Here is a 20,909-nt window from a genome sequence, read left to right on the forward strand (position 1 = left end):
TCTCTCAAGTTTAGAAAAATAACAGAAGATAACATTGGGACATAAAAAATCTTAAGAGTTTCAGAGACTATTTCCTGGCTGCATTGAGCATTTGACACACATTTCAGAATTAAAAAGGTAGGCTGTTTGGTACAAAGATGGAAAGAAACGTCAGTGCTGAAGTGGATGACAAACCTTTGAAGGGCTGTGTAGGCCAAGTTGTTGTGTTCAAAACAGAAACTGATAGATTTCTTTTCAGGATCTGTCACTCAGCATAGTCAAGAATAAGACCAGAATTACTTACATGAGAAATGCTCAATATCAGCAATTTTGCTGCAGCCAGCTCAATTCAGCCCACTGGGTTTAGTGGTCAAACTCAGTGGTGGACAGGATGGCAGCACAGCACAATCACATTACATGGACAGTAATCACCAATCAGGGATCGAATTTCTGCTGCTGTCTGCAAGGTGCTTGTACATTTTCCTATGACCACATGTGGTTCCTCTGGGTACTCTGGTTTCCTCCCACATTCCAAAGACGTATGGGTAGGGATTGTGAGTTGTGCATATCCTATGTTAGTCCTGTAAGTGTGGCAACACTTGCAGGCTGTGTCAGCACAATCTTCCAATTATTCTGGTCGTTGACCCAAAATGACGCATCTCACTTTATGTTTTGATATACATGTGACAAACAAAGCCAATCTTTTAAAAATCTTTAATCTTTAGATGAATCAGGAGTTCCTGGACAAGCTTTACTTAGCTGTGTGGTTGTCATCAAAAAAGAAATTGCTCCTGAACATGTGCCACATATTTGGTTAATGGCTGGGCATTTTGTAACTAATGAGACATTTCCAGAGGTCTACTTCAACTTCTGTTCTAACAGAATTTCCAGTTCAAGGATGGCTGATCTCATGGAATATTTTAGAACTTCCTATTGCCCAACCTTAAAAGTCTAAGGTCAGTAAATGTAGGTGAGAGAAAATTTAATGTGACTATGATATAAACCTAATTTTCTCCAAGATTATATTCAAGTACTGAAGGATAAGTCAGTATAATAGTTTTAACAAAGAAGAAAATAACATTCTTTTCTTTCACAGTAAAGAAAGAGCTGTTGAAAACAACAGAAAAAAAAGACTTTATAAGTTACCTTCAGGAAAAACGTAGAGGAATATTAGTAAAAGAAAGCTGCTCACATTCGTAACATCAGATGCACAAATTTACTCATGGCACTCAACATAGATGCCTGCTAAAAAAAATTCTAAAAAATCTTTAAGGGACAATTCTACAGTGATTAGAAACAGTATAAGCAGCTGTTGATAAAATCAATCCTGATATAATAAACAATGCCTTTCATTTGTTTGGAAAGCAGGTGCTATTAATAGTTCCACTATTAACAATTACAACTATTCTAAACCCATTGTTCTGTTAATTGCTTCTTAAACATGCTGTCATTCTATTCCTTTTCTTCCCATGTTATCATGCCCTTTTATTCCCTGCCCCACCTTTCCACTCCTCTGTTCTTGTTTAAAACTACAAAGTTCGAAGTTCAAAATAAATTTGTTATCGAAGTATGTGTATGTCACCATATGCAACCCCAAGATTCATTTTCTTGTGGGCATACACAGTCAACACAAGATAAATAAAGGAAATGCAATAGAATCAATGAACTCAATCAACAGAACAGACAACTAATGCGCAAAAATAAACAAACTGAAAATATAAAGAGAAAAATAAATCGATAAGCGATAGAGAACGAGATGAAGAGTCATTGAAAGTGAGTCCAGTTCAACAGGAACAGTTCAGTAATGAGCAAGTGAAGTTGAGTGAAATTACCACCTTTGATTCAATAGCCTGATGGTCAAGGGATAACTTTTCCTGAACCTGATGGTGTGGGTCCTGAAGCTCCTGTACCTCCTTCCTGATGGCAGCAGTGAGGAGAGAGCATGGACTGAATGGTGGGGGTCCTTGATGATAAATTCAGATTCATTCAGATTCTTTCTGTGACAGCATTCCATGTGGGTGTGCTCAATGGTGGGGAGGGCTTTACCCGTGATGGACTGGGCTATATCCATTCAAGAGTATCGGTGTTTCCATACCAGGCCGTGACAACCAGTCAATACAATCTTCCAGTAGAAGTGGTAGAGGCAGGTTCAATTTTATCATTTAAAAAAAAAACTGGATAGGTATATGGACAGGAAAAGAATGGAGGGTTATGGGCTGAAAGCAGGTAGGTGTGACTAGGTGAGAGTAAGCATTCTGCATGGACTAGAAGGGCCTAGATTGCCTGTTTCCGTGCTGTAATTGTTATATGGTTAATATGCACTCCACCACACATTTATAGAAGTGTGTCAAAGTTTGAGATGATGTGCCAAATCTTCACAAATATCTAAGAAAGTAGAGGCAATGCCGTGTTTTCATCACAACTAAACTTGTGTCCTGGGCTTTTTGAAATTATAATATAGAGGAATTTAAAGTTCCCAGTCCTCTCCACCTCTGATTCCCCCCGATGAGGACTGGCTCATGGACTTCTGGTTTCCTCCTCCTTAAGTCAACAATCATCTCCTTGGTCTTGCTGATATTGGGTGAGAGGTTGTTGTGTCACCACTCAGCCAGATTTTCAATCTACCTCCTATGTGCTGGTTCATCACCACCCTTGATTCGGTCAACAACAGTGGTGTCATCAGCAAATTTAAATATGGCATTGCAGCTATGCTTAGCCTCACAATTGTAAATATAAAGTGAGTAGAGCAAGGGGCAAAGCACACAGCCTTGTGGTGCATTTGTGCTGAGGGGGATTGTGGAAGACATGCTGTTGCCAATCTGAAACAGACTTGGTTCTGAAAGTGAAGAAATAGAGTATCTAGTTGCACGAAGAGGTACTGAAGCCTAGAAATTGAAGCTTATTGTTAGTTTTGAGGAAGTGATAGTATTGAATTCCAAGCTGAAGTCAATGAAGAGCATCCTGATGTCTGTACAGTTGTTCCAGGATTGAGTGAAGAGCTAATGACTTGTAACTATAGGCAGATTAGATAGAGTGGATCCAAGTCGCTTCTCAGGCAGGAGTTGATATACTTCATCACCACTTCTCAAAGCACCTCATCACTGTGGATTTAAGTGCTACTGGACAATAGTCATTGGGCCAGGGTACCACGTTCTTCTGAGACACCAGTATAATTGAAACCTGCTTTAGTATTCAGTCAGGAACCCTGCCTGGGCCAGGTGCGTGCGAAGGGTTCAACTTCCTGAAGCATGCTCTCACGTTGGCCTCTGAAATCACAGTCATCGGGGACTGTGGGTGTTTGTGAAGGTACCTCTATGTCTTGATGGTCAAAGCGAACATAAAAGGCATTGAGCTTAGCTGGGAGCAAAGCCTTGTTAACACCTACGCTGCCCGGTTTAACTGTGTAGGAGGTGACAGCATTTAAACCCTGCCACAGCTGTCAAGCATCCTTCAGTGACTCAAGTTTGGTCTGAAATTGCACTTCTCACAAAATGGCTCTTCAGAGATCTTACCTAGACCTCCTGTATTTAACTTGCTCACCAATCTTGAACGCCACTGATCTGGCCCTCAGCAGAATGCTGATCTCCAAATAGTATTTAACACATCACAGCTGAATGAAAAGAGTATATTTTCCCTGCTGCATAGTTATTGTCTTACCTATTTCTGAAACAGTTTCTGTTTTCAGACTTCTTTCCTGGACCAGCAATCATGTCTTTTCTGACATTCACATCATGTGGAATCCTTAACATGAGGTTTAACACTTGAACTTTTAGGCAGTTCAGTCAGTAAAATAATTAAACACTTATCTTAAATTGTAAGATAATTAGCATTTTGTAAGATAGGACTGAGAAAAATCTGATGGCAAAAGAAACACATTTTTTCTATTAATGGTTACCTACAATGCAGATTCTTTTTAAAGAAATGCATTAAAACCACAATTTTAATGAAGTGCAAGAGCTTAGGAATAGAAAAATGAAAATTAATTAGGATGAGTACTTGTACCTTTTCTAAATATGCATACCATTTCTTGGGTAACAATGTTCTTTCAAAGAATAAGAGTTTAAAATAAGTTAGATTACTTACCATCATCAAGTGTTATATCCTGCAATCCAATAGTCTGGAAAGGGAGCTCATTATCCTCTGGCTCTTGTTTAATATTCAGCGAAGCTCTCTCTGGTGTTGGAAATGGGGATGGATTACATACATTGTGATGTGTCAATGGAGGGGGTCCTGAAAGGCTGGCTAAATTTGTATTGTGCAGCTGTGGTGAGGATTGTCCAGAATGTGACGTATGTCCCAAAGGATGCGCTGCTGTTGGAGATGGTGATGAACCTGGGCCTGGATTTGGAGAACAGTACATTTGTTGCATTTGATGACATCCCATGTTAATTTGAAGTGGACCAGCTACATCAGGCTGATAAGATATTCTCTCATATACATGGCTAGAAACCGAATTTATGGGAAGACCTGATTGTCCATTATATATCATGTTAGATTGCATAGGCTGGTAAGAAGGACCAATAGGTGGAGCTGGTTTTGGGAAAGACTGGTGCCCCAGGGGAGTTATAACAGGGCATTCAGAACCCGGACTAATGCTTCTTGTTGGCAGATGTGGCAAACATGTTACTGGTGAAGAAATCATCGATGTATAAGTCTGCTGCAGAGGAGGCCCAAGGTTCCTCTGTGAAACAGGTGTCAAATTTTCATGGTGTCCACTATCTGAGGAAGGCAGCTGAGATCCAACTTGATGTAGACCAGATATATTAGCAGTGTGTGCAACAGGCAGCGGAAGAGTAGGAATAGTGGGTAATTCTATCTCATCAGTATGTTCCCGCTTGATTAAAACTGCAAAGATAAAAATAAATTTAAGACTAGAAACAGGCATATGTCACAAATGCACCAAATCACTCTAATTTTGCCTCTATTTCTTCTTAAATATCTAGATTCATGCTTGGACACTATTTCTCTTTGAATTTGGGAACTCAAGCTTAGAAGACATTTATCCAAAGAAAGAACCTGTAGATATTAAAACTTATGCTGTGTCTAAAGTATACAGTCTAAGCTGACATTTCAATGTTGCTTTTAATGACAGAGCATACAACGCATACAATTCTATGCATTATTAAATACTTGTAATAATTTATCCCCCTCAAATAACACCATTAAGGCAAAATATAATTAAATTTTATTTCTAAGATGAAAGATAAAGAGATGAGATAAAAAATCATTTTGAGTACTCATCATGTACATGATCATATCTGATGTAATGTACATTTCTTTAAAAATCCAAAATAAAGAATCTGAACTATTTAAAAACAAGAACTATCAGAGGTTACACGAGAAAATCTGCAATTTATGCTGGAAATTCAAACAACACACACAAAATGCTGGTGGAACACAGTAGGCCAAGCAGCACCTATAGGGAGAAGCACTGTCGACATTTCGGGCCAAGACCCTGCATCCTGACATCAGTCATAATCACAAATGGTATTAGGCTATTTTTTGTTTGTGCATTTTACAAACTGGTAAAGATACAAAACAGTACAGCACAGTACAGAAAGAGTTAAATAAAATTCCAAATTAAACATTTTTTTCCATGTGCTGTGCAGCCAGATGATATCAAAAACTTCAAAGCACTGGTAGTTTGATCCCATTTAAACATATCAAATGATTTGTGAACCCTGACAACAAACATTAACAGCTGCGTTCAACATCTCCACCCAAATTAATTTTCAAGATGCACATATAAATGTCACTTTTACTCTTTTTAATGTTCCATTTAGAAGCTTTATATTCACTAAAACATTTGACCTTACAAAAATTTGTACTCTTATAGATTCATTTAAATACCATGACACAGAAGAGCCCATTCAGCCCATCCTATCTGTATCAGTTGAAAAAGAACCACTGAAGCGAGTTCTACCTTCCAGTACCAGGTCTATCTCCCACTGATCACAGCTCTTGCACTTGTATAAATATCTCCCCAACTTTCCTCTTACCCTAAAAAAATACTCCAGCCACTTCCCTTTCCTTATAATAAACTCTCGCAGTCTGCTGGAAAAATTTTCTTCTCTTCAACAGAATCACATTTTGTCCAATATATGATGACCGGAAATATACTTAATAATGTTGTGGTCAAAGTAGTATAATATTTTGAGGGGGATAAAAAGCCTGTTATATTCTATACTTCATCCAGTACAGGAAATAATACATCTTGCTTATTGATCTGTCCTGCAACCTTTAAGGATTAATGGACATAAACTTCAAGGTCCCTTTGTTCCTCCACCACACTCAATATCCAATTTATTGTATTTCACTTACCTTGTTGCATTTTTCCAAATGCATTATCTCATACTTCTTCGGAATAACTTCAATGGTGACTTTTTTGCCTGACTGATCAAGCAGCCCAAAGATTTCTATTTATTTTTAATTAAACAGCTAATTTTTGTATCAAATGAAGAAGTTTTAGAATCATGACCGTACATACATGCCAAAATTGTTCACATCTGTTCAAACGAGGTGTCAGGTACCTAGCTCAGGGAACATGACTGATAACCCACCTGCAAAACACTAGCCATCCATTATCTTTGTTATGTCCCACTAAGCCAAATATGCATCCAATTTGCTACCATTTCTCATTCATTCCTTTGACCAGCTTGACATTTGGGCCCCTTGCAAAAGTCATGCTTTAGTCCTGTAGACTAAATTATTGCCCTTGCTCCTTAAAATCACCTTAAAAAAAAGTTCAAATCAAGATCAGAAAGGACCTACCCGCAACAATTTCACATTGACTGTTCCTGATTAAACTCTGCTTTTCAAAATGAGAGTTTATAGAAACATAGAAAACCTACAGCACAATACAGGCCCTTCAGCCCACAATGCTGTGCCGAACATGTACATACCTTAGAAATTACCTAGGATTACCCATAGCCCTCTATTTTTCTAAGCTCCATGTACCTATCCAGGAGCCTCTTAAAAGACCCTATTGTATCTGCCTCCACCACCATCACCGGGAGCCCATTCCACGCACTCACCAATCTCTACATAAAAAAGCTTACCTGACATCTCCGTACCTACTTCCAAGCACCTTAAAACTCTGTCCTCTCGTGTTAGCCATTTCAGCCCTGGGAAAAGGCCTCCGACTATCCACACGATCAATGCCTCTCATTATCTTATACACCTCTATCAGGTCACCTACATCACTCCAAGGAGAAAAGGCCAAGTTCACTCAACTGATTCTCATAAGACCTGCTCCCCAATCCAGGCAACATCCTTGTAAATCTCCTCTGCACCCTTTCTATAGTTTCCACATCCTTCATGTAGTGAGGTGACCAGAACTGAGCACAGTACTCCAAGTGGGGTCTGACAAGATTCCTATATAGCTCTAACATTACCTCTCTGCTCTTGAACTCAGTCCCACCGTTGATGAAAGCCAATACACCGTATGCCTTCTTAACCATACAGTCAAACTGTGCAGCAGCTTTCAGTGTCCCATGGACTCAGACCCCAAGATCCTTTTGATCCTCCACATTGCCAAGAGTCTTACCATTAACACTATACTCTGCCATCATAACTGACCTACCAAAATGAACCACCTCACACTTATCTGGGTTGAACTCCATCTGCCACTTTTCACTCCAGTATTGCAACCTATCGATGTCCCGCTGTAACCTCTGACAGCCCTCCACACTATCCACAACACCTCCAACCTTTGTGTCATCAGCAAATTTACTAACCCATCCCTCCACTTCCTCATCCAGGTCATTTATAAAAATCACAAAGGAAAGGGGTCCCAGAACCGATCCCTGAGGCACACCACTGGTCACCAACCTCCATGCAGAATATTACCCATCTACAACCACTCTTTGCCTTCTGTGGGCAAGCCAATTCTGGATCCACAAAGCAACGTCCCCTTGGATCCCATGCCTCCTTACTTACTCAATAAGCTTTGCATGGGGTACCTTATCAAATGCCTTTCTGAAATCCATTCACTCTACAGGGCTGCGGCTCTACTTTCATCAATGTGTTTAGTCACATCTTCAAAAAATTCAAATCAGGCTCATAACGCATGACCTGCCTTTGACAAACCCATGTTAACTATTCCTAATCATATTATGCTTCTCCAAAATGTTCATAAATCCTGCCTCTCAGGATCTTCTTCATCAACTTATCAACCACCGAAGTAAGACTCACTGGTCTATAATTTCCTGGGCTATGCCCTTTCTTGAATAACGGAACAACATATGCAACCCTCCGATTCTCCGGAACCTCCCACCCCTATTAATGATACAAAGATCATTGCCAGAGGTTCAGCAATCTCCTCCCTTGCCTCCCACAGTAGCCTGGGGTACAACTCATCCAGTCCCAGAGACCTATCCAACTTAATGCTTTCCAAAAGCTCCAGCACATCCTCTTTCTTAATGTCTATATGCTCAAGTTTTTCAATCCTTTGTTAGTTATCCTTACAATTACCAAGATCCTTTTCCATACTGAATACTGAAGCAAAGTATTCATTAAGAATCTCTGCTATCTCTTCTGGTACCGTACACACTTTTCTACTGTCAGCCTTGATTGGTCCTATTCTCTCATGTCTTATCCTCTTGCTCTTCATATACTTGTAGAATGCCTTGGGGTTTTCCTTAATCCTGCTCACCAAGGCCTTTTCATGGCCCCTTCTGGCTCTCCTAATTTCATTCTTAAGTTCCTACCTGCTAGCCTTATAATCTTCTAGATCTCTATCATTATCTAGTTTTTTGAACCTTTCATAAACTTTTCTTTTCTTCTTGACTAGATCTTCAACAGCCTTTGTACACCACAGTTTCTGTACCCTACCATCCTTTCCGTTTCATTGGAACACACCTATGCAGAGCTCATGCAAATATCCCCTGAATATCTGCCACATTTCTGCCATACATTTCCTAGAGAACATCTGTTCCCAATTTATGCTTCCAAGTTCCTGCCTGATAATTTCATATTTCGCTTTACTCCAATGAAATGTTTTCCTAACTTGTCTGTTCCTATCCTTCTCTAATGCTATGGTAAAGGAGATAGAATTGTGAACACTATCTCCAAAATGCTCTCCCAATGTGAGACCTGATACTTGACCAGGTTCATTTCCCAATACCAGATCAGGTACAACCTCTCCTCTTGGAGGCTTATCCACATGTTGAGTCAGAAAACCTTCCTGAACACACCTAACAAACTCCTCCCCATCTAAACCCCTCGCTCTATTTGTGAGCCAACAGCCCCTTCCTCCGTTTCTTCAGTTTTGTTCACCACCCAGCAATTCTAGTTTAAACTCTTCCCAACAGCCTTAGCAAATGTCCCTGCCAGGATATTGGTACCCCTCAGATTCAAGTGCAACCCGTCCTTTTTGTACAGGTCATGCCTGCCCCAAAAGAAGTCCCAATGATCCAAAAATCTGAATCCCTGCCCCCTGCTCCAATCCCTTAGCCACATGTTTATCTTTCACCTCACTCTATTCCTATACTTATTGTTGCGTGGCACAGGTAGTAATCCCGAGATTACAACCTTGGAGGTCCTGCTTCTCAACTTTCTTCCTAACTCTCTGTAGTCTGTTTTCAGGACCTCCTCCTTTTTCCTACCTATGTCGTTGGTACCAATATGTACCCTGACCCTGGAACCTGGGAGGCAAACTACCAACCGTGTTTCTTTCCTGCGTCCACAGAATCGCCTGTCTGACCCCCTAACTATAGAGACCCTTTCACTGCCGCCATCGTCTTCCATTCGCTACCCTCCCTACTCCGACTCTGTGCCAGAGGCCAGCCACTGTTGCTTCCACCTGGTAGGCCGTACCCCCAACAGTACTCAAACAGGAGTATTAATTGTTAAGGGGGACAGCCACAGGGGTACTCCCTAGTATCTGACCATTGCCCTTCCCTCTTCTGACTGTTACCCACTTATCAGACTCTTGAGGCACAGTTGTGACTATTTCTCTATAGCTTCTCTCTAGCTCTTCTTCACTTTCCCTGAATAGATGAAGGTCATTGAGCTGCATCTCCAGTTCCCTAACCCGGTCCCTAAGGAGCTGCAGCTCTACACACCTAGTGCAGATGTGGCCTTCCAGGAGGCTGGGAGTCTCCTGGACTTCCCACATCTGACACTCAGTACAGAACACCGACCTCACAGGCATACTTCCTGCTTCTATTCTTCACAGGTAACCTACTTTGTCTTGACCCATTATTGCCGAAGCCCCATTGAGCCAAAACCCTCCTACTCTGTCTACTTCTACTCTGCTGCTCGCTCTATAAAGCGGGCTTCTTTTTAAACTCTTCCCACTGGTCTAACTCGCTGACGTCCATGCGTCTGCAGTCGCTCCTCGATCAAACTGCCAAAGAAAAAATGATCGCCTTTTATACTTTTCCCACCAGTCTAACTCGTTGACGTCCATGACTGTGCAGTCGGTCCTGATGTTAAATCTCAAAACTGATTCCAATAACTAGTATCTAATTACCCCATTTATCACTACCTTCTTTGAAAGCAATGGGACAATGGTTATAGCTCTTCATTCTCCTAGTGCCAGTCTTGATGTCATAGAGTTATCAAGTATAACAACACAACTAGTCCTTGCCGACCACACATCTTCCCCTCTCATGCCAGTAGCCCACGTTCAGTCCATAACACTCCAAACCCTTCCCCTCTATGTACCTATCCAAATACCTCTTAAATGTTGAAAGTGTACTCACTTCCAGGTACTCACTACACTTTAAATGTTTTTTGAATATTTAAATGATCCCATAGTCTTTGATGGAGTCATAAAGCAATATAGCACAGAAACAAGCCCTTCGGCCCATTCTTTGTATAAACAATTTAGTTCTCAGGTCTCTTTTAACTCTTATCTTGTATCTGTGCCCTCTAACTTTGGACTGCCCAACCCTGGGGGAAAAACTATGACCATCCAGCTTACCCATACCTATCATAATTTTATAAACTTTTGAAGACAACTCTCATGTTCTCTGCTCCAAGGAATAAAGATGCAGAGTGGTCACCCTCTTCATCTGGCCGTCAGGCAGAAGATGCAGGAATCTTGAGTCCTGCACCGTCAGCTTCAGGTGCAGTTGTTGCCCTGCAGCTTGCAAGTTTCATTCGCCTCAGTGCTGAATGGGCTCCATAGCTGTGGACTGACATTTGGGGATTCTGCAGTTCATGTTCCATGAGTTTTAGTTTACTTGCAATTTGATCAAGGTGTTAAGGCCAAGGGCAAAGGACAATCTGGTGTTCGGCACACTACTCCACGAGGTTTACTCGCTTTAGTGCTGAACTGACTCTGCTGCTGTGGTCTGCAACCACTGGCACTCATCTCAGTGCTGAACTGGCTCCATGGCTGTGGACTCACCTCTCTGGTTAATATTTTATGCTTTATTTCTTTATTGGACGATATTGTTCTTCCCCCCCCACCCCCACACACAGTAGGTGCTTTGAGGGTTTTTGTTCTGTTTTTTTTAATTGATTCTATTATGTTTGTTTTGTTTTGGGGCTGCCTGCAGGAGGATGAATCTCAAGGTTGTATACAGTATACATACTCTGATAATAAATCTATCAAAGTATGTATGTTGTATATAACCTTGAGATTCGTTGAAGAATGAAAATTCAAATGTTCTTTGAATTTCATCCTCTCCAGCTTGACCTGCCTTTCCTATAACAGGATGACCAAAACTGTACACACTACTCCAAGTAAGGTTTCACCATCGACTTACACAACTGTAACATAACATCCCTCTTCCCAAACTCAGTGTCGTGACCAATGAAGACCAATATGCTGTATACCTTCGCCACCATCTACTTGTGTAGCCACACTTCCAGCAAACTGTGCACTTGTACCCCCAGGTTCCTCCGTTCAACAACACTTGACAGCCCTGTTAACCACGGTGTAGGTCCTACCCTGATTTGAATGCTCAGAATGCATCACTTCACACTTATCCAAGTTGAAATTCATTTGCCATTCTTCAGCTCATTACCATAACAGTTCAAGACCACTTTGTAATTAATTTTTAACCTGCTTCATTATCAACAAGACCTTCTAATTTAGCATAATCAGTAAACTTGCAGATTGTGCATTGTGCATTCACATCCAAAACATTTGTATAAATAATAACAGAGGTCCCAACACTGATCCTTGGCACATTTCACAAGTCACAGGTCTCCAGTTAAGAGACTCAACCTTCTACAATCAGCCTCTGCTTCTTTTCATTGAACCAATTCTGAATCCACCTCACTATCTCCTCCCGATTCATGTAAGCTAATCTTCCAGATCAGTTTACTATATGGGACCTTGTTAATGGCCTTTCTAAAGCTCATAAAGACAACCACCACTGGCCTACCTTCATCCATCTCCTTAGTTAACTCTTATAAAAACTCTTAAGAGATTCATCATGAACAAAAACCTAATCAAGGCTTCACTATACAAATAATGGTAGATCTTGCCCTTCAGTAACTTTTCTGCAACTGAAGACTCACCAGCTTGCAGTTTCCTGGCCTTTCCTTGCAAACTTTCTTGAACAATGGAACAACATAAGCCCACCCTTCATCTTCCAGAATTTCACTAGTGGCAAACAAAACAAATATCTCTATTAGGGCCTCCATGATCTTAGCCTAGCCCTCCCATTAGGTCCGGGGCTGCACTCAGTCAAGGCCTAGGAATTTGCCCATTTAAAAAGTGTTCTCCGAAATGCCGCTTCAAATACTTGGCCCACTTCATACCAGTATTGCTTCTTCTCAATTGGATTCAACTACATATTATGTTAGGAAACTGTCTCGAACACACTGCACAAATTATGCCCTGACCTGAGCCTTTGCACTATGGCTGTCCCAGTCGACATCAGGAAATAAAATAATATTGAATTGTCCCACTGGCATTACCTTATTAATCTCACAACTACGTGCAATTTCTCGACACATCTGCTCAAATTTTTGTTGACTCTCAGGGAGTCTATAAAATACTCCTACCAAGGTGACCATCCGCTTCTTACTCCCAAGTTCAACCCAGATGAACTTACTAGATGATCCCTCAAGAACATCCTGGCTAGGATATCCTCACGCTGTTATGACCGCTCTTATTAAAAAGGTTAACACCCTCCACTCAACGTGGGGTAGAGTTTGTGGATGAAAGGTTGCAAGTGGATGAGGGAGGGGTCATTGGTAAGAAGAAGCATGATTCTGAAAGGGATTGCAAGGCTGAAGTCTGCTTCAACCATCTAGTACAAAATGGTACCTCAGGATAACAAATGGAAGACTGAAAATTATGGTCTTATTTTCTGCAATTTCCCCTTACTTCTTGTGGCATCTTGGGTTACCTTTCAGTTGAGCTTGGTGCATTATCCACTTTCAAATACACAAAAGCTCTTAGTATTTCCTCTAATTGCACTGTCACATTCAAAATATCATTCTCATCCTACCTAATTAAACCTTCAGGAAGCCTGTTACTCAGTAAAAAATGTTCTAGTAAGAAAGTAAGTAACCAGTTAAAAGTGAAATATCTTTGATCAGATATTAAGTTACAATTTGCTTTCTGTAACCAGATGTAAAGCGAACAAGAAAATAATACTTAGAGAAGTTAGTTTGTTGAGGGTTAATCAAATTGAAGTCATTTATAGATATTTTGCCCTTCAATTATTCACACTAAATCTTTGAAATTAACTTTAAAGATTAGGATGCTTTACACATCATAACAACACAAGTTTTTTGCACTATTTTCCTATGGGTTGGGTGCCATACACCCACACATTCTCTGGTGTTAGCAGCAAACAATTTACAACTAGTTCAGGCCTCAGCTTCTGCCTCTCAGTTTAGCAGGAGAACGTGGTTTATAGATAATAACTGGTTCCTGTTCAGCAGTACAAGCCACTTCCTGCCAACACCTGTCCTGATCCATCATTGGTCCAGTAAACATTTCTTAAAATGAAAACAGGAAATATTCATATCATGGGCTGCATTATACGCTTTTAGCTTTGTGAATATTCCAGAACATTAAAATAATGAATTAAACGGAGGACATTTTGCACACCAGCAAACAAAATGCAAAAAAATTTAATTCGTGCCATTATGAAAATATCTCAGTGGTTCCATTTTCCTCCAATCCTTGATACTCCCCAAACTAGAGTTTTGCAATTTAATTTCAATGCAATTTAAAGTTGCATCCCTTACATAACAATCCAATAGCTTTTTTTGCTCAATTCTGTCCAGAGATTGGGAAGCTAGTTATGTGAACCAAGGTAAATCTAAAGCTCTGTCCACAACAGGCAGGTTTCCCAGTGGCCAAACATTTTAATTCTACTTCCACTCCAACTACAATTTGTTGGTCCATGACTTTCTCTACTGTCACGACTAGGCCATAAAATGAGAAAATCCAAACACGAGGGTTTCAGCCCAAAATATCGACTATTTACTCTTTTCCAAAGTTAATGCCTGGCATGCTGAGTTCCTCCAACATTCTCTGAGTGATACAATTAGGCCATTCTCAGGTTGGAGGGTTAACACCTATTATTCTGCCTGGGTAGCCTCCAACCTAACAGCATGAACATCAATTTCTCTAACATCTGGTAATTTCTTCTCCTCCCCCCCTCCCCACTCCTCCTCTCCTTTTCCATCCTGGCTCCCGTCTTACCCTTTCTCTTCTTCTCACTTGCTTATCAACTGCCTCTGGTAACTCTCTCTTCCTTTCCTTTCTCCCACAGTCCACTCTACTCTCCCATCAGATTTCATCTTCAGCCCTTTACTTTTTCCACCCAACACTTCCCAGTCTCATCTGGTTTCACCTATCACCTGCCAGATTGTACTAATCCTCCTCCTCCTCCCCAATTCTTATTCTGAGTTAACACAACTACAGGGTGGTGAGAAAATTAATGGAGACAGCATCTAACTGCACTTTGAAAAACAATGACTGATAGGGATAGTCAGCATGGTATGTTTTTTGTATGGAAAGTCTTTCACGATGATTTTTTGTAATTTGAAGGGGTGACCAAGAGATTGATGAGTGCAAGTAGGTAGATGTCGACATGAATTCTAGCAAAGCCTTTGAGAAGATCATGCATGGTAGGCTAGTCTGGAAGACTATATCATTTGCGATCCAAGGTGAACCAGCAAAAGGATACAAAATTGGCTTAGTGCAAGGATGAGGGGTTGTTTTTCACTCTGTAGAACTGATCAATAGTGTGCTGCAGGGATTGGTACTGGATCCCTGTTGTTTGTCATCTACATTAATAATTTGTATGAGAACATAGGTGGCAAACATTAATAAGTTTATCAATGACAAGTGTCATTACCACAAGGCTCTGGAAAGTCTTAGGAAGTTATTTCTTGTACAGTATTGCATATGAAACTGCACTCCAGAGGACTTGAGTATTATCCAACCACAAGTTCAGAACAGGAATACATCTATTTACTTCAGCAAGTATAAGTTAACTAGTTTCAGAATAAGCAACTGTAGCAGCGCAACTGGATTCAATGCTATCAGCTGAGCTGTAGGAACTCCTACAATAAACCCTTCGGGGTTCTTGCTTTTAATTTCCATCCATTAGATTTACATCCAATCAATCCAATTTCTTCTAATTAGATGGTCTTTGTGATCAAGAATCATTTGCTTCCACTCTGGGTTTTCAGGTTCTGAGGAGAATAACAAGGCTAAAGTGGGAATCTGACTCTTCCACATATGGAGAAGGGACCTTTCACGTCAGGCAGGTGGGTAGTTTCCACCACTTAGGCACAGGTTCTCTGTGTTCTTAATGTATGTTCCTGATACTATTCTGAATGCTGTTTTTCCACCTTGAGCAGTCGTGGGACAAATATTTCCATAAATTTGTAGGAATACTGCACTTCAGGGAAACCTTACACACATCCACGAATCATTTTCTCTGTCTACCTCGTAACCTCCACAACAGCACTTGGAACAGTGACTGCTTCAGCATTCCATTGTCAGACAATTAAGTGACATGGCCAGTCCAACAAAATCACTTGACATTAACTGGGATCTTGGAGGAGACATGGGAGTTGGTTGCTTATCCCAAAATTGAACGATTGTAAGCATATACTGTTGGTGGTATGGACATGTCTGATATGTCTCAGAAGCATATTGGAAGGAAGTGTACGGATCACTGTATTTGTCCAACAGACCAGCAGTTCTGTGTCAGGTTGGAAGTTTTGATCTTAAAATACTCTTATCCTTTACTGATCAATACTGGCATATTGAACACAACATTGAATTTCTTCACTAATAGGTGTCTTCCATAACAGTTGGCTCTAAGATTTTCTAGGATATCAATGTGAATTTAGTACATTAAGGAGGTTGGGCAGAAGACATTGGTCTTGCAGATTTTGAGGTCAAGGTCAATCCTCTCACATCTTTTGTAAATGAGTTGATACCATCTTAAAGCTTGACTTCTGAGCATGCATAAACACACATCATCTGCTTACTGCAGTTTGACTATTCAGGTTTGGGTGACTCCTTTGTTCTGCATAATAGACACTGTCAGATTCAACAATTTTTTGTTAATTTTGAAGATTACACCGCTCCTACAGGAAGTTTGTTGAAGGCGAAGTGCAAAGTTGCAGCGACAAAGATTTAAAGATTATGTTGGGACAATGACTCATTTTGTTTGACAAAACAGTCAAGATTTGTTTGTTATAGAACCAGTGGTTAGTATTATGGTTTCATGAAGAAAACACAAGGTAAAATTAAAAGCAAATGCTGCTCCCTACACTTTTCTTTGGAGTGTTGCGCAGTGAAGATCATATTCACTGTGCCTCCAGATGGATGAAACTTGCACCGTGATTCAGGAAACAGCTCATCAATCACAAAAAGGTGGTGGTTGAGGAGGATCCTGATAATGATTTTTTTCTGTGTCAGATATTGATGAAATTGTGGATACAAGATGGAAAAGCTTCACCGCCAATTTTTAAGATTTCAGTGGATATAGCTCCTTGCTAAGTTTTGAGTTGGGATGTAGCCTTGATTCTTGACTCTTATTAGAGATGTAAATTAGTCAACAACAGAGTTTGATTCGATAGTGATATTTCTTGGCATAGGCAGTGGCCAAATAGCTTGCTGACACTCACCAATGCAATTCATGACTAATAAATACCCAGGCACTTACTGAACCTTATCGAGAAATTCACAACCAACAAAATTCCAATGCTTTCAGTACAGTATGTAAAAGGCTGAAGATAAAAGTGTAAGATCTTCATGGATGCATGAATTGTGCACTTTGTTCATTGTAACTATGTTGTCCTCTGTCCTTCCCTATACTTTCTCATAAGTCTATTGTTTCTGTATAATATACAAACTAAGGCATATAGACTTGCTCTCCAAAAGATCACTATCGATAGGAGAATAAATCAGCAGTAAACTGAACATATTAACTGTTCTATTGGTTTGACTTATCCATTTCCCCCCACTGTTATGGTTTCATATAATGGAAGAAAACCAAATTACATCACCAAACGTTAAATCTGACTGTAAATGATATGTATTTTGGCATCTTCAGTCATCTTCCCTTCACGCCTCATGCATATAATTACCCTAGAATCCTAGTTCTTTTAGAACAGTTAAGCAGGTAAAAATAGGCTTTTAAAAACACCAGTTAAACCAATGTTACCTGTACCTCAGTGGGCATTCATGTTTGTTAGAACGTACTGTAACTATTGTCTCCAGTTACCTAGTTCTAGATTTTCCCACCTAATGTCTACAACATCTAACCAGGCAAGCCTTAGAATATTGTGTACTCCAAATATATCATCCCTTATTCTAAACGGCATATAACAAGGCGCATCTTGCTCAACTTATTGCTATCCCATGAATTAGTCAGGTGAACCTTGTGTCTTTTCTTAAATAAGATCAAAAACATATGCAAATCTCAGTACCTGGTCTCGCCATCCTTGACAACAGCATTTAAGAAACTCTTAGGCACATGGATGATAGAAAAATAGATGGTTATTTTGGAGGGAAGATTTAAATCAGAGTAGGTTAAATGTAAGGCACAGTATTATGGACTGAAGAACGGTTTCTATGTTCTAAGACTTCCTAACCTTCCATTCTGCTTACAGCTAAAGGTCAAAATTCCATGGAACTTCTAATTACTTGCTCTACCTGTGTGCTAATTTAATGTTTCAGTAAAAGGACTCCACCTCTAATTCTACATTTTGTTATTTGGTAAATGTTAGCCCATTGCATTAAAAAAGAAATTGCCAAAGAGTTGGCCATCAATTGGTGTTAATGAATAATTAATGCTGTCAAAATGTGTTAATTTTTTAAATTTATTAAATGCGAGCGATCAAGTAAAAGGCTCAGATGGAATAATGATAATTATACAAGTTTTGCCCTAACTCCATCATCCTTAATCTTTTTCAATACATTCTGTTACATCTCAAATGAAAATGAGTATTTTATGAAAAATATTGTGAATGTTTAGTAACCAATTTGGGAAACTTAACCAAACCCAGCAGTAATATCTTTTTTTTAAGCAATATTAATAAAATCATAATTTAAAAGAACAGATGAAGAGTCAGTACTAAGTGAATAAATATTTCTTACTCCAACTCTCTCTGCTGCAGGGAACTTAATCTCTTTTTTACAGTTGTGTTGCTAAAATGAAGCCAAGAGAAAGAACTCAATTACCTGGCATGTAAGTGAAGCGCTGGGATTGACTCCTTTTTCTCTTGCCATTGCAAACATAAAACTGTACTTGAACTGTAGATGTAACATTTTTGTTATGGTAGGGAGGAACTTCAACAACAAGATTAACCTGAAAAATATAACTTTGAAGAATAAGTTCAAGAACAATTCACTTAGTAATGTTTAAAGTAATAAATTTTGTTTATCATGTTCAAGGAATGAGTTTTAGAGGCAGGCAGGCAAAGAACAAAACTAAACTGTGATTACAAAATAGTGAAATAAACTCCTATTTGGAACATATATAATTTGAAATAGTGTGCAAAAATGAGCATTTTCCATAACACAGAATTCTCTAGCCAATTCCCAAGTACAATAAGTTACCGTAGATTCCGGACTACAGAGCGCACCTGATTAAAAGCCGCACGCTCTAATTTTAGAAAGGAAATCAATTTTGTACTTGTACAAGCCGCACCAGATTTTAAGCCGCAGGTGTCCCACGTTGTAATATGAGATATTTACACAGAAAGATATTACACGTGAGGATTTTTTAACTTTTAATTAAATCCGTATGGTAACATAAACAAATATATATTGCAAATGCTTTTTTTCAAACAGTGCCTGTAACACAGCTACTTTTAAATATACATACGTATCGGTAACACACAAATTACGTTGCGTATACTTTTTTACTGAACAGTGCACGAACAACATTCCAATATCTCCTAACGACTGGTAAAAAAAATATATATACTGCAGCCTACCAGGAAAAGTTATTGATCGCCTTCTTCATCTTCCTCCTGCACACTAAAATCATCAAAGTCCTTCAGTGTCCGAATTGAATAAAACCTCAGGATCTCGTCACTCACTTCAGTATCTTCGTTGTCGCTCTCACTTGAGCGCACGCGGTCCTCTTCATCACGCAGCAGTCCAGCCTTTCGAAACCCGCTGGCGATGGTGGAAGTTGTGACACCGCTCCACGCATTTAGGATCCACTGGCAGACTTGAGTTAAAGATGCTCTTCGCATGCGTCCTGTTTTGGTAAAGGATTTCTCGCCGCTCGTCATCCAAGCCTCCCATTCAACGCGCAGCGCCACTTTAAATGCCCGGTTCACGCTGATGTCCAGTGGCTGCAAATACTTCGTGGTGCCCCCAGGAATCACAGCTGGAATTGAGTTTGTACTCTTGATGGCAGCTTTCACTGAACTTTTATTGTCAGCCGCTTAAAAAAATCACCATCAGTGGAAGCTTTAGTCCAGATGCTGTGCAGCTCAGAACACAAGTAAAATGCGTTCTCTCATGGCCACTTGTTTTCATTGTGATGGATGAGTCACCTTTTTTATTAACAGTCCGAGTGAGAGACAGGTCAAAAGTCAAAGGTACTTCATCCATATTTATGATATCATCTGGCCCGATGGAATTCTCCGCTATCTTTGTTTCAGTGAATGTGCGGAAGTTAGCAAGTTGTTCCTCGTGGTCGGGAGGGAGCTGCTGACACAGAGTCGTGCGTACCCTGACGGACAGGCCTTTTCGTCTCATAAATCTAAAACACCACGATGGCCCACCTCTAAAATCTTCGATTTTCATTTTGGTGGCGATTGCTTTAGCCTTCAGTCTGATCTGCACGGTGGAAACACTGCGGCCGCCTGCTCTCTGTGTGTTAACCCAGTCTTCAAGAAAGTTTTCAAGTTCGGGCCATCTGCTATGATTACCTCTGAAAGCTTTTGTCGTCTTTTTGCATTGACTCAGTTCCTCACGCTGGCGTCTCCACTGTCTCAACATTGATTTATTTATGCCAAGATTATGTGCAGCAGCTCGATTTCCTTCTTCAACCGCCAGATTGATCGCCTTTAACTTAAAAGCTGCATCATATGCTTTTCTTCGAGTGTTTTCCATGTTGATGAGGGTGAGTACAAATGACTGATTTACAAAAATTTAATTGTGAAAGTGCGCTTGATTTATTGTACAATTTCATTGGACCTCTGTGAACTACTCATCAATTTTATTGGTCTACTGTTACGAGGCAAAATGTTTTTGGCGGCATGAAAAAAAAAACATGCATTAGCCGCACCGTAGTATAGGCTGCAGTGTTGCCGCAGTGTTCAAAGCGTGGGAAAAAAGTAGCGGCTTATAGTCTGGAATTTACGGTAGTAAGCTCAACATTAGCTAAGAAAAAAATCAATTTGACATAATCAATTACTTTGCCTTTTAAAATAATACTGTTAAACTCTTACAGCTATCAAAATAATCAATTTTAATCAAAGTTTCAAGTTTCAAGTAAATTAGTTCTGTAGAAGCCAGTTCAATT

At 39.9% G+C, this 20,909-nt stretch overlaps 1 protein-coding gene across 1 annotated transcript in view; it reads right to left on the reverse strand.

Moving 5' to 3' along the window:
* The window catches only part of nfatc3a (nuclear factor of activated T cells 3a), a 176,429-nt gene that overhangs the window by 59,591 nt on the left and 95,929 nt on the right, over positions 1 to 20,909 (reverse strand). Inside the window, exons 8-9 of the mRNA XM_059992800.1 lie at positions 18,608 to 18,734; positions 4,063 to 4,824 (exon numbers count right to left, since the gene is read on the reverse strand). Of these exons, the coding sequence (XP_059848783.1) occupies positions 4,063 to 4,824; positions 18,608 to 18,734 (889 nt within the window). The remainder of the gene's footprint in view (positions 1 to 4,062; positions 4,825 to 18,607; positions 18,735 to 20,909) is intronic.

Source organism: Hypanus sabinus, chromosome 17 (genome assembly GCF_030144855.1).
Source record: "Hypanus sabinus isolate sHypSab1 chromosome 17, sHypSab1.hap1, whole genome shotgun sequence".
In the NCBI taxonomy this organism is placed as follows: Eukaryota; Metazoa; Chordata; class Chondrichthyes; order Myliobatiformes; family Dasyatidae; genus Hypanus; species Hypanus sabinus.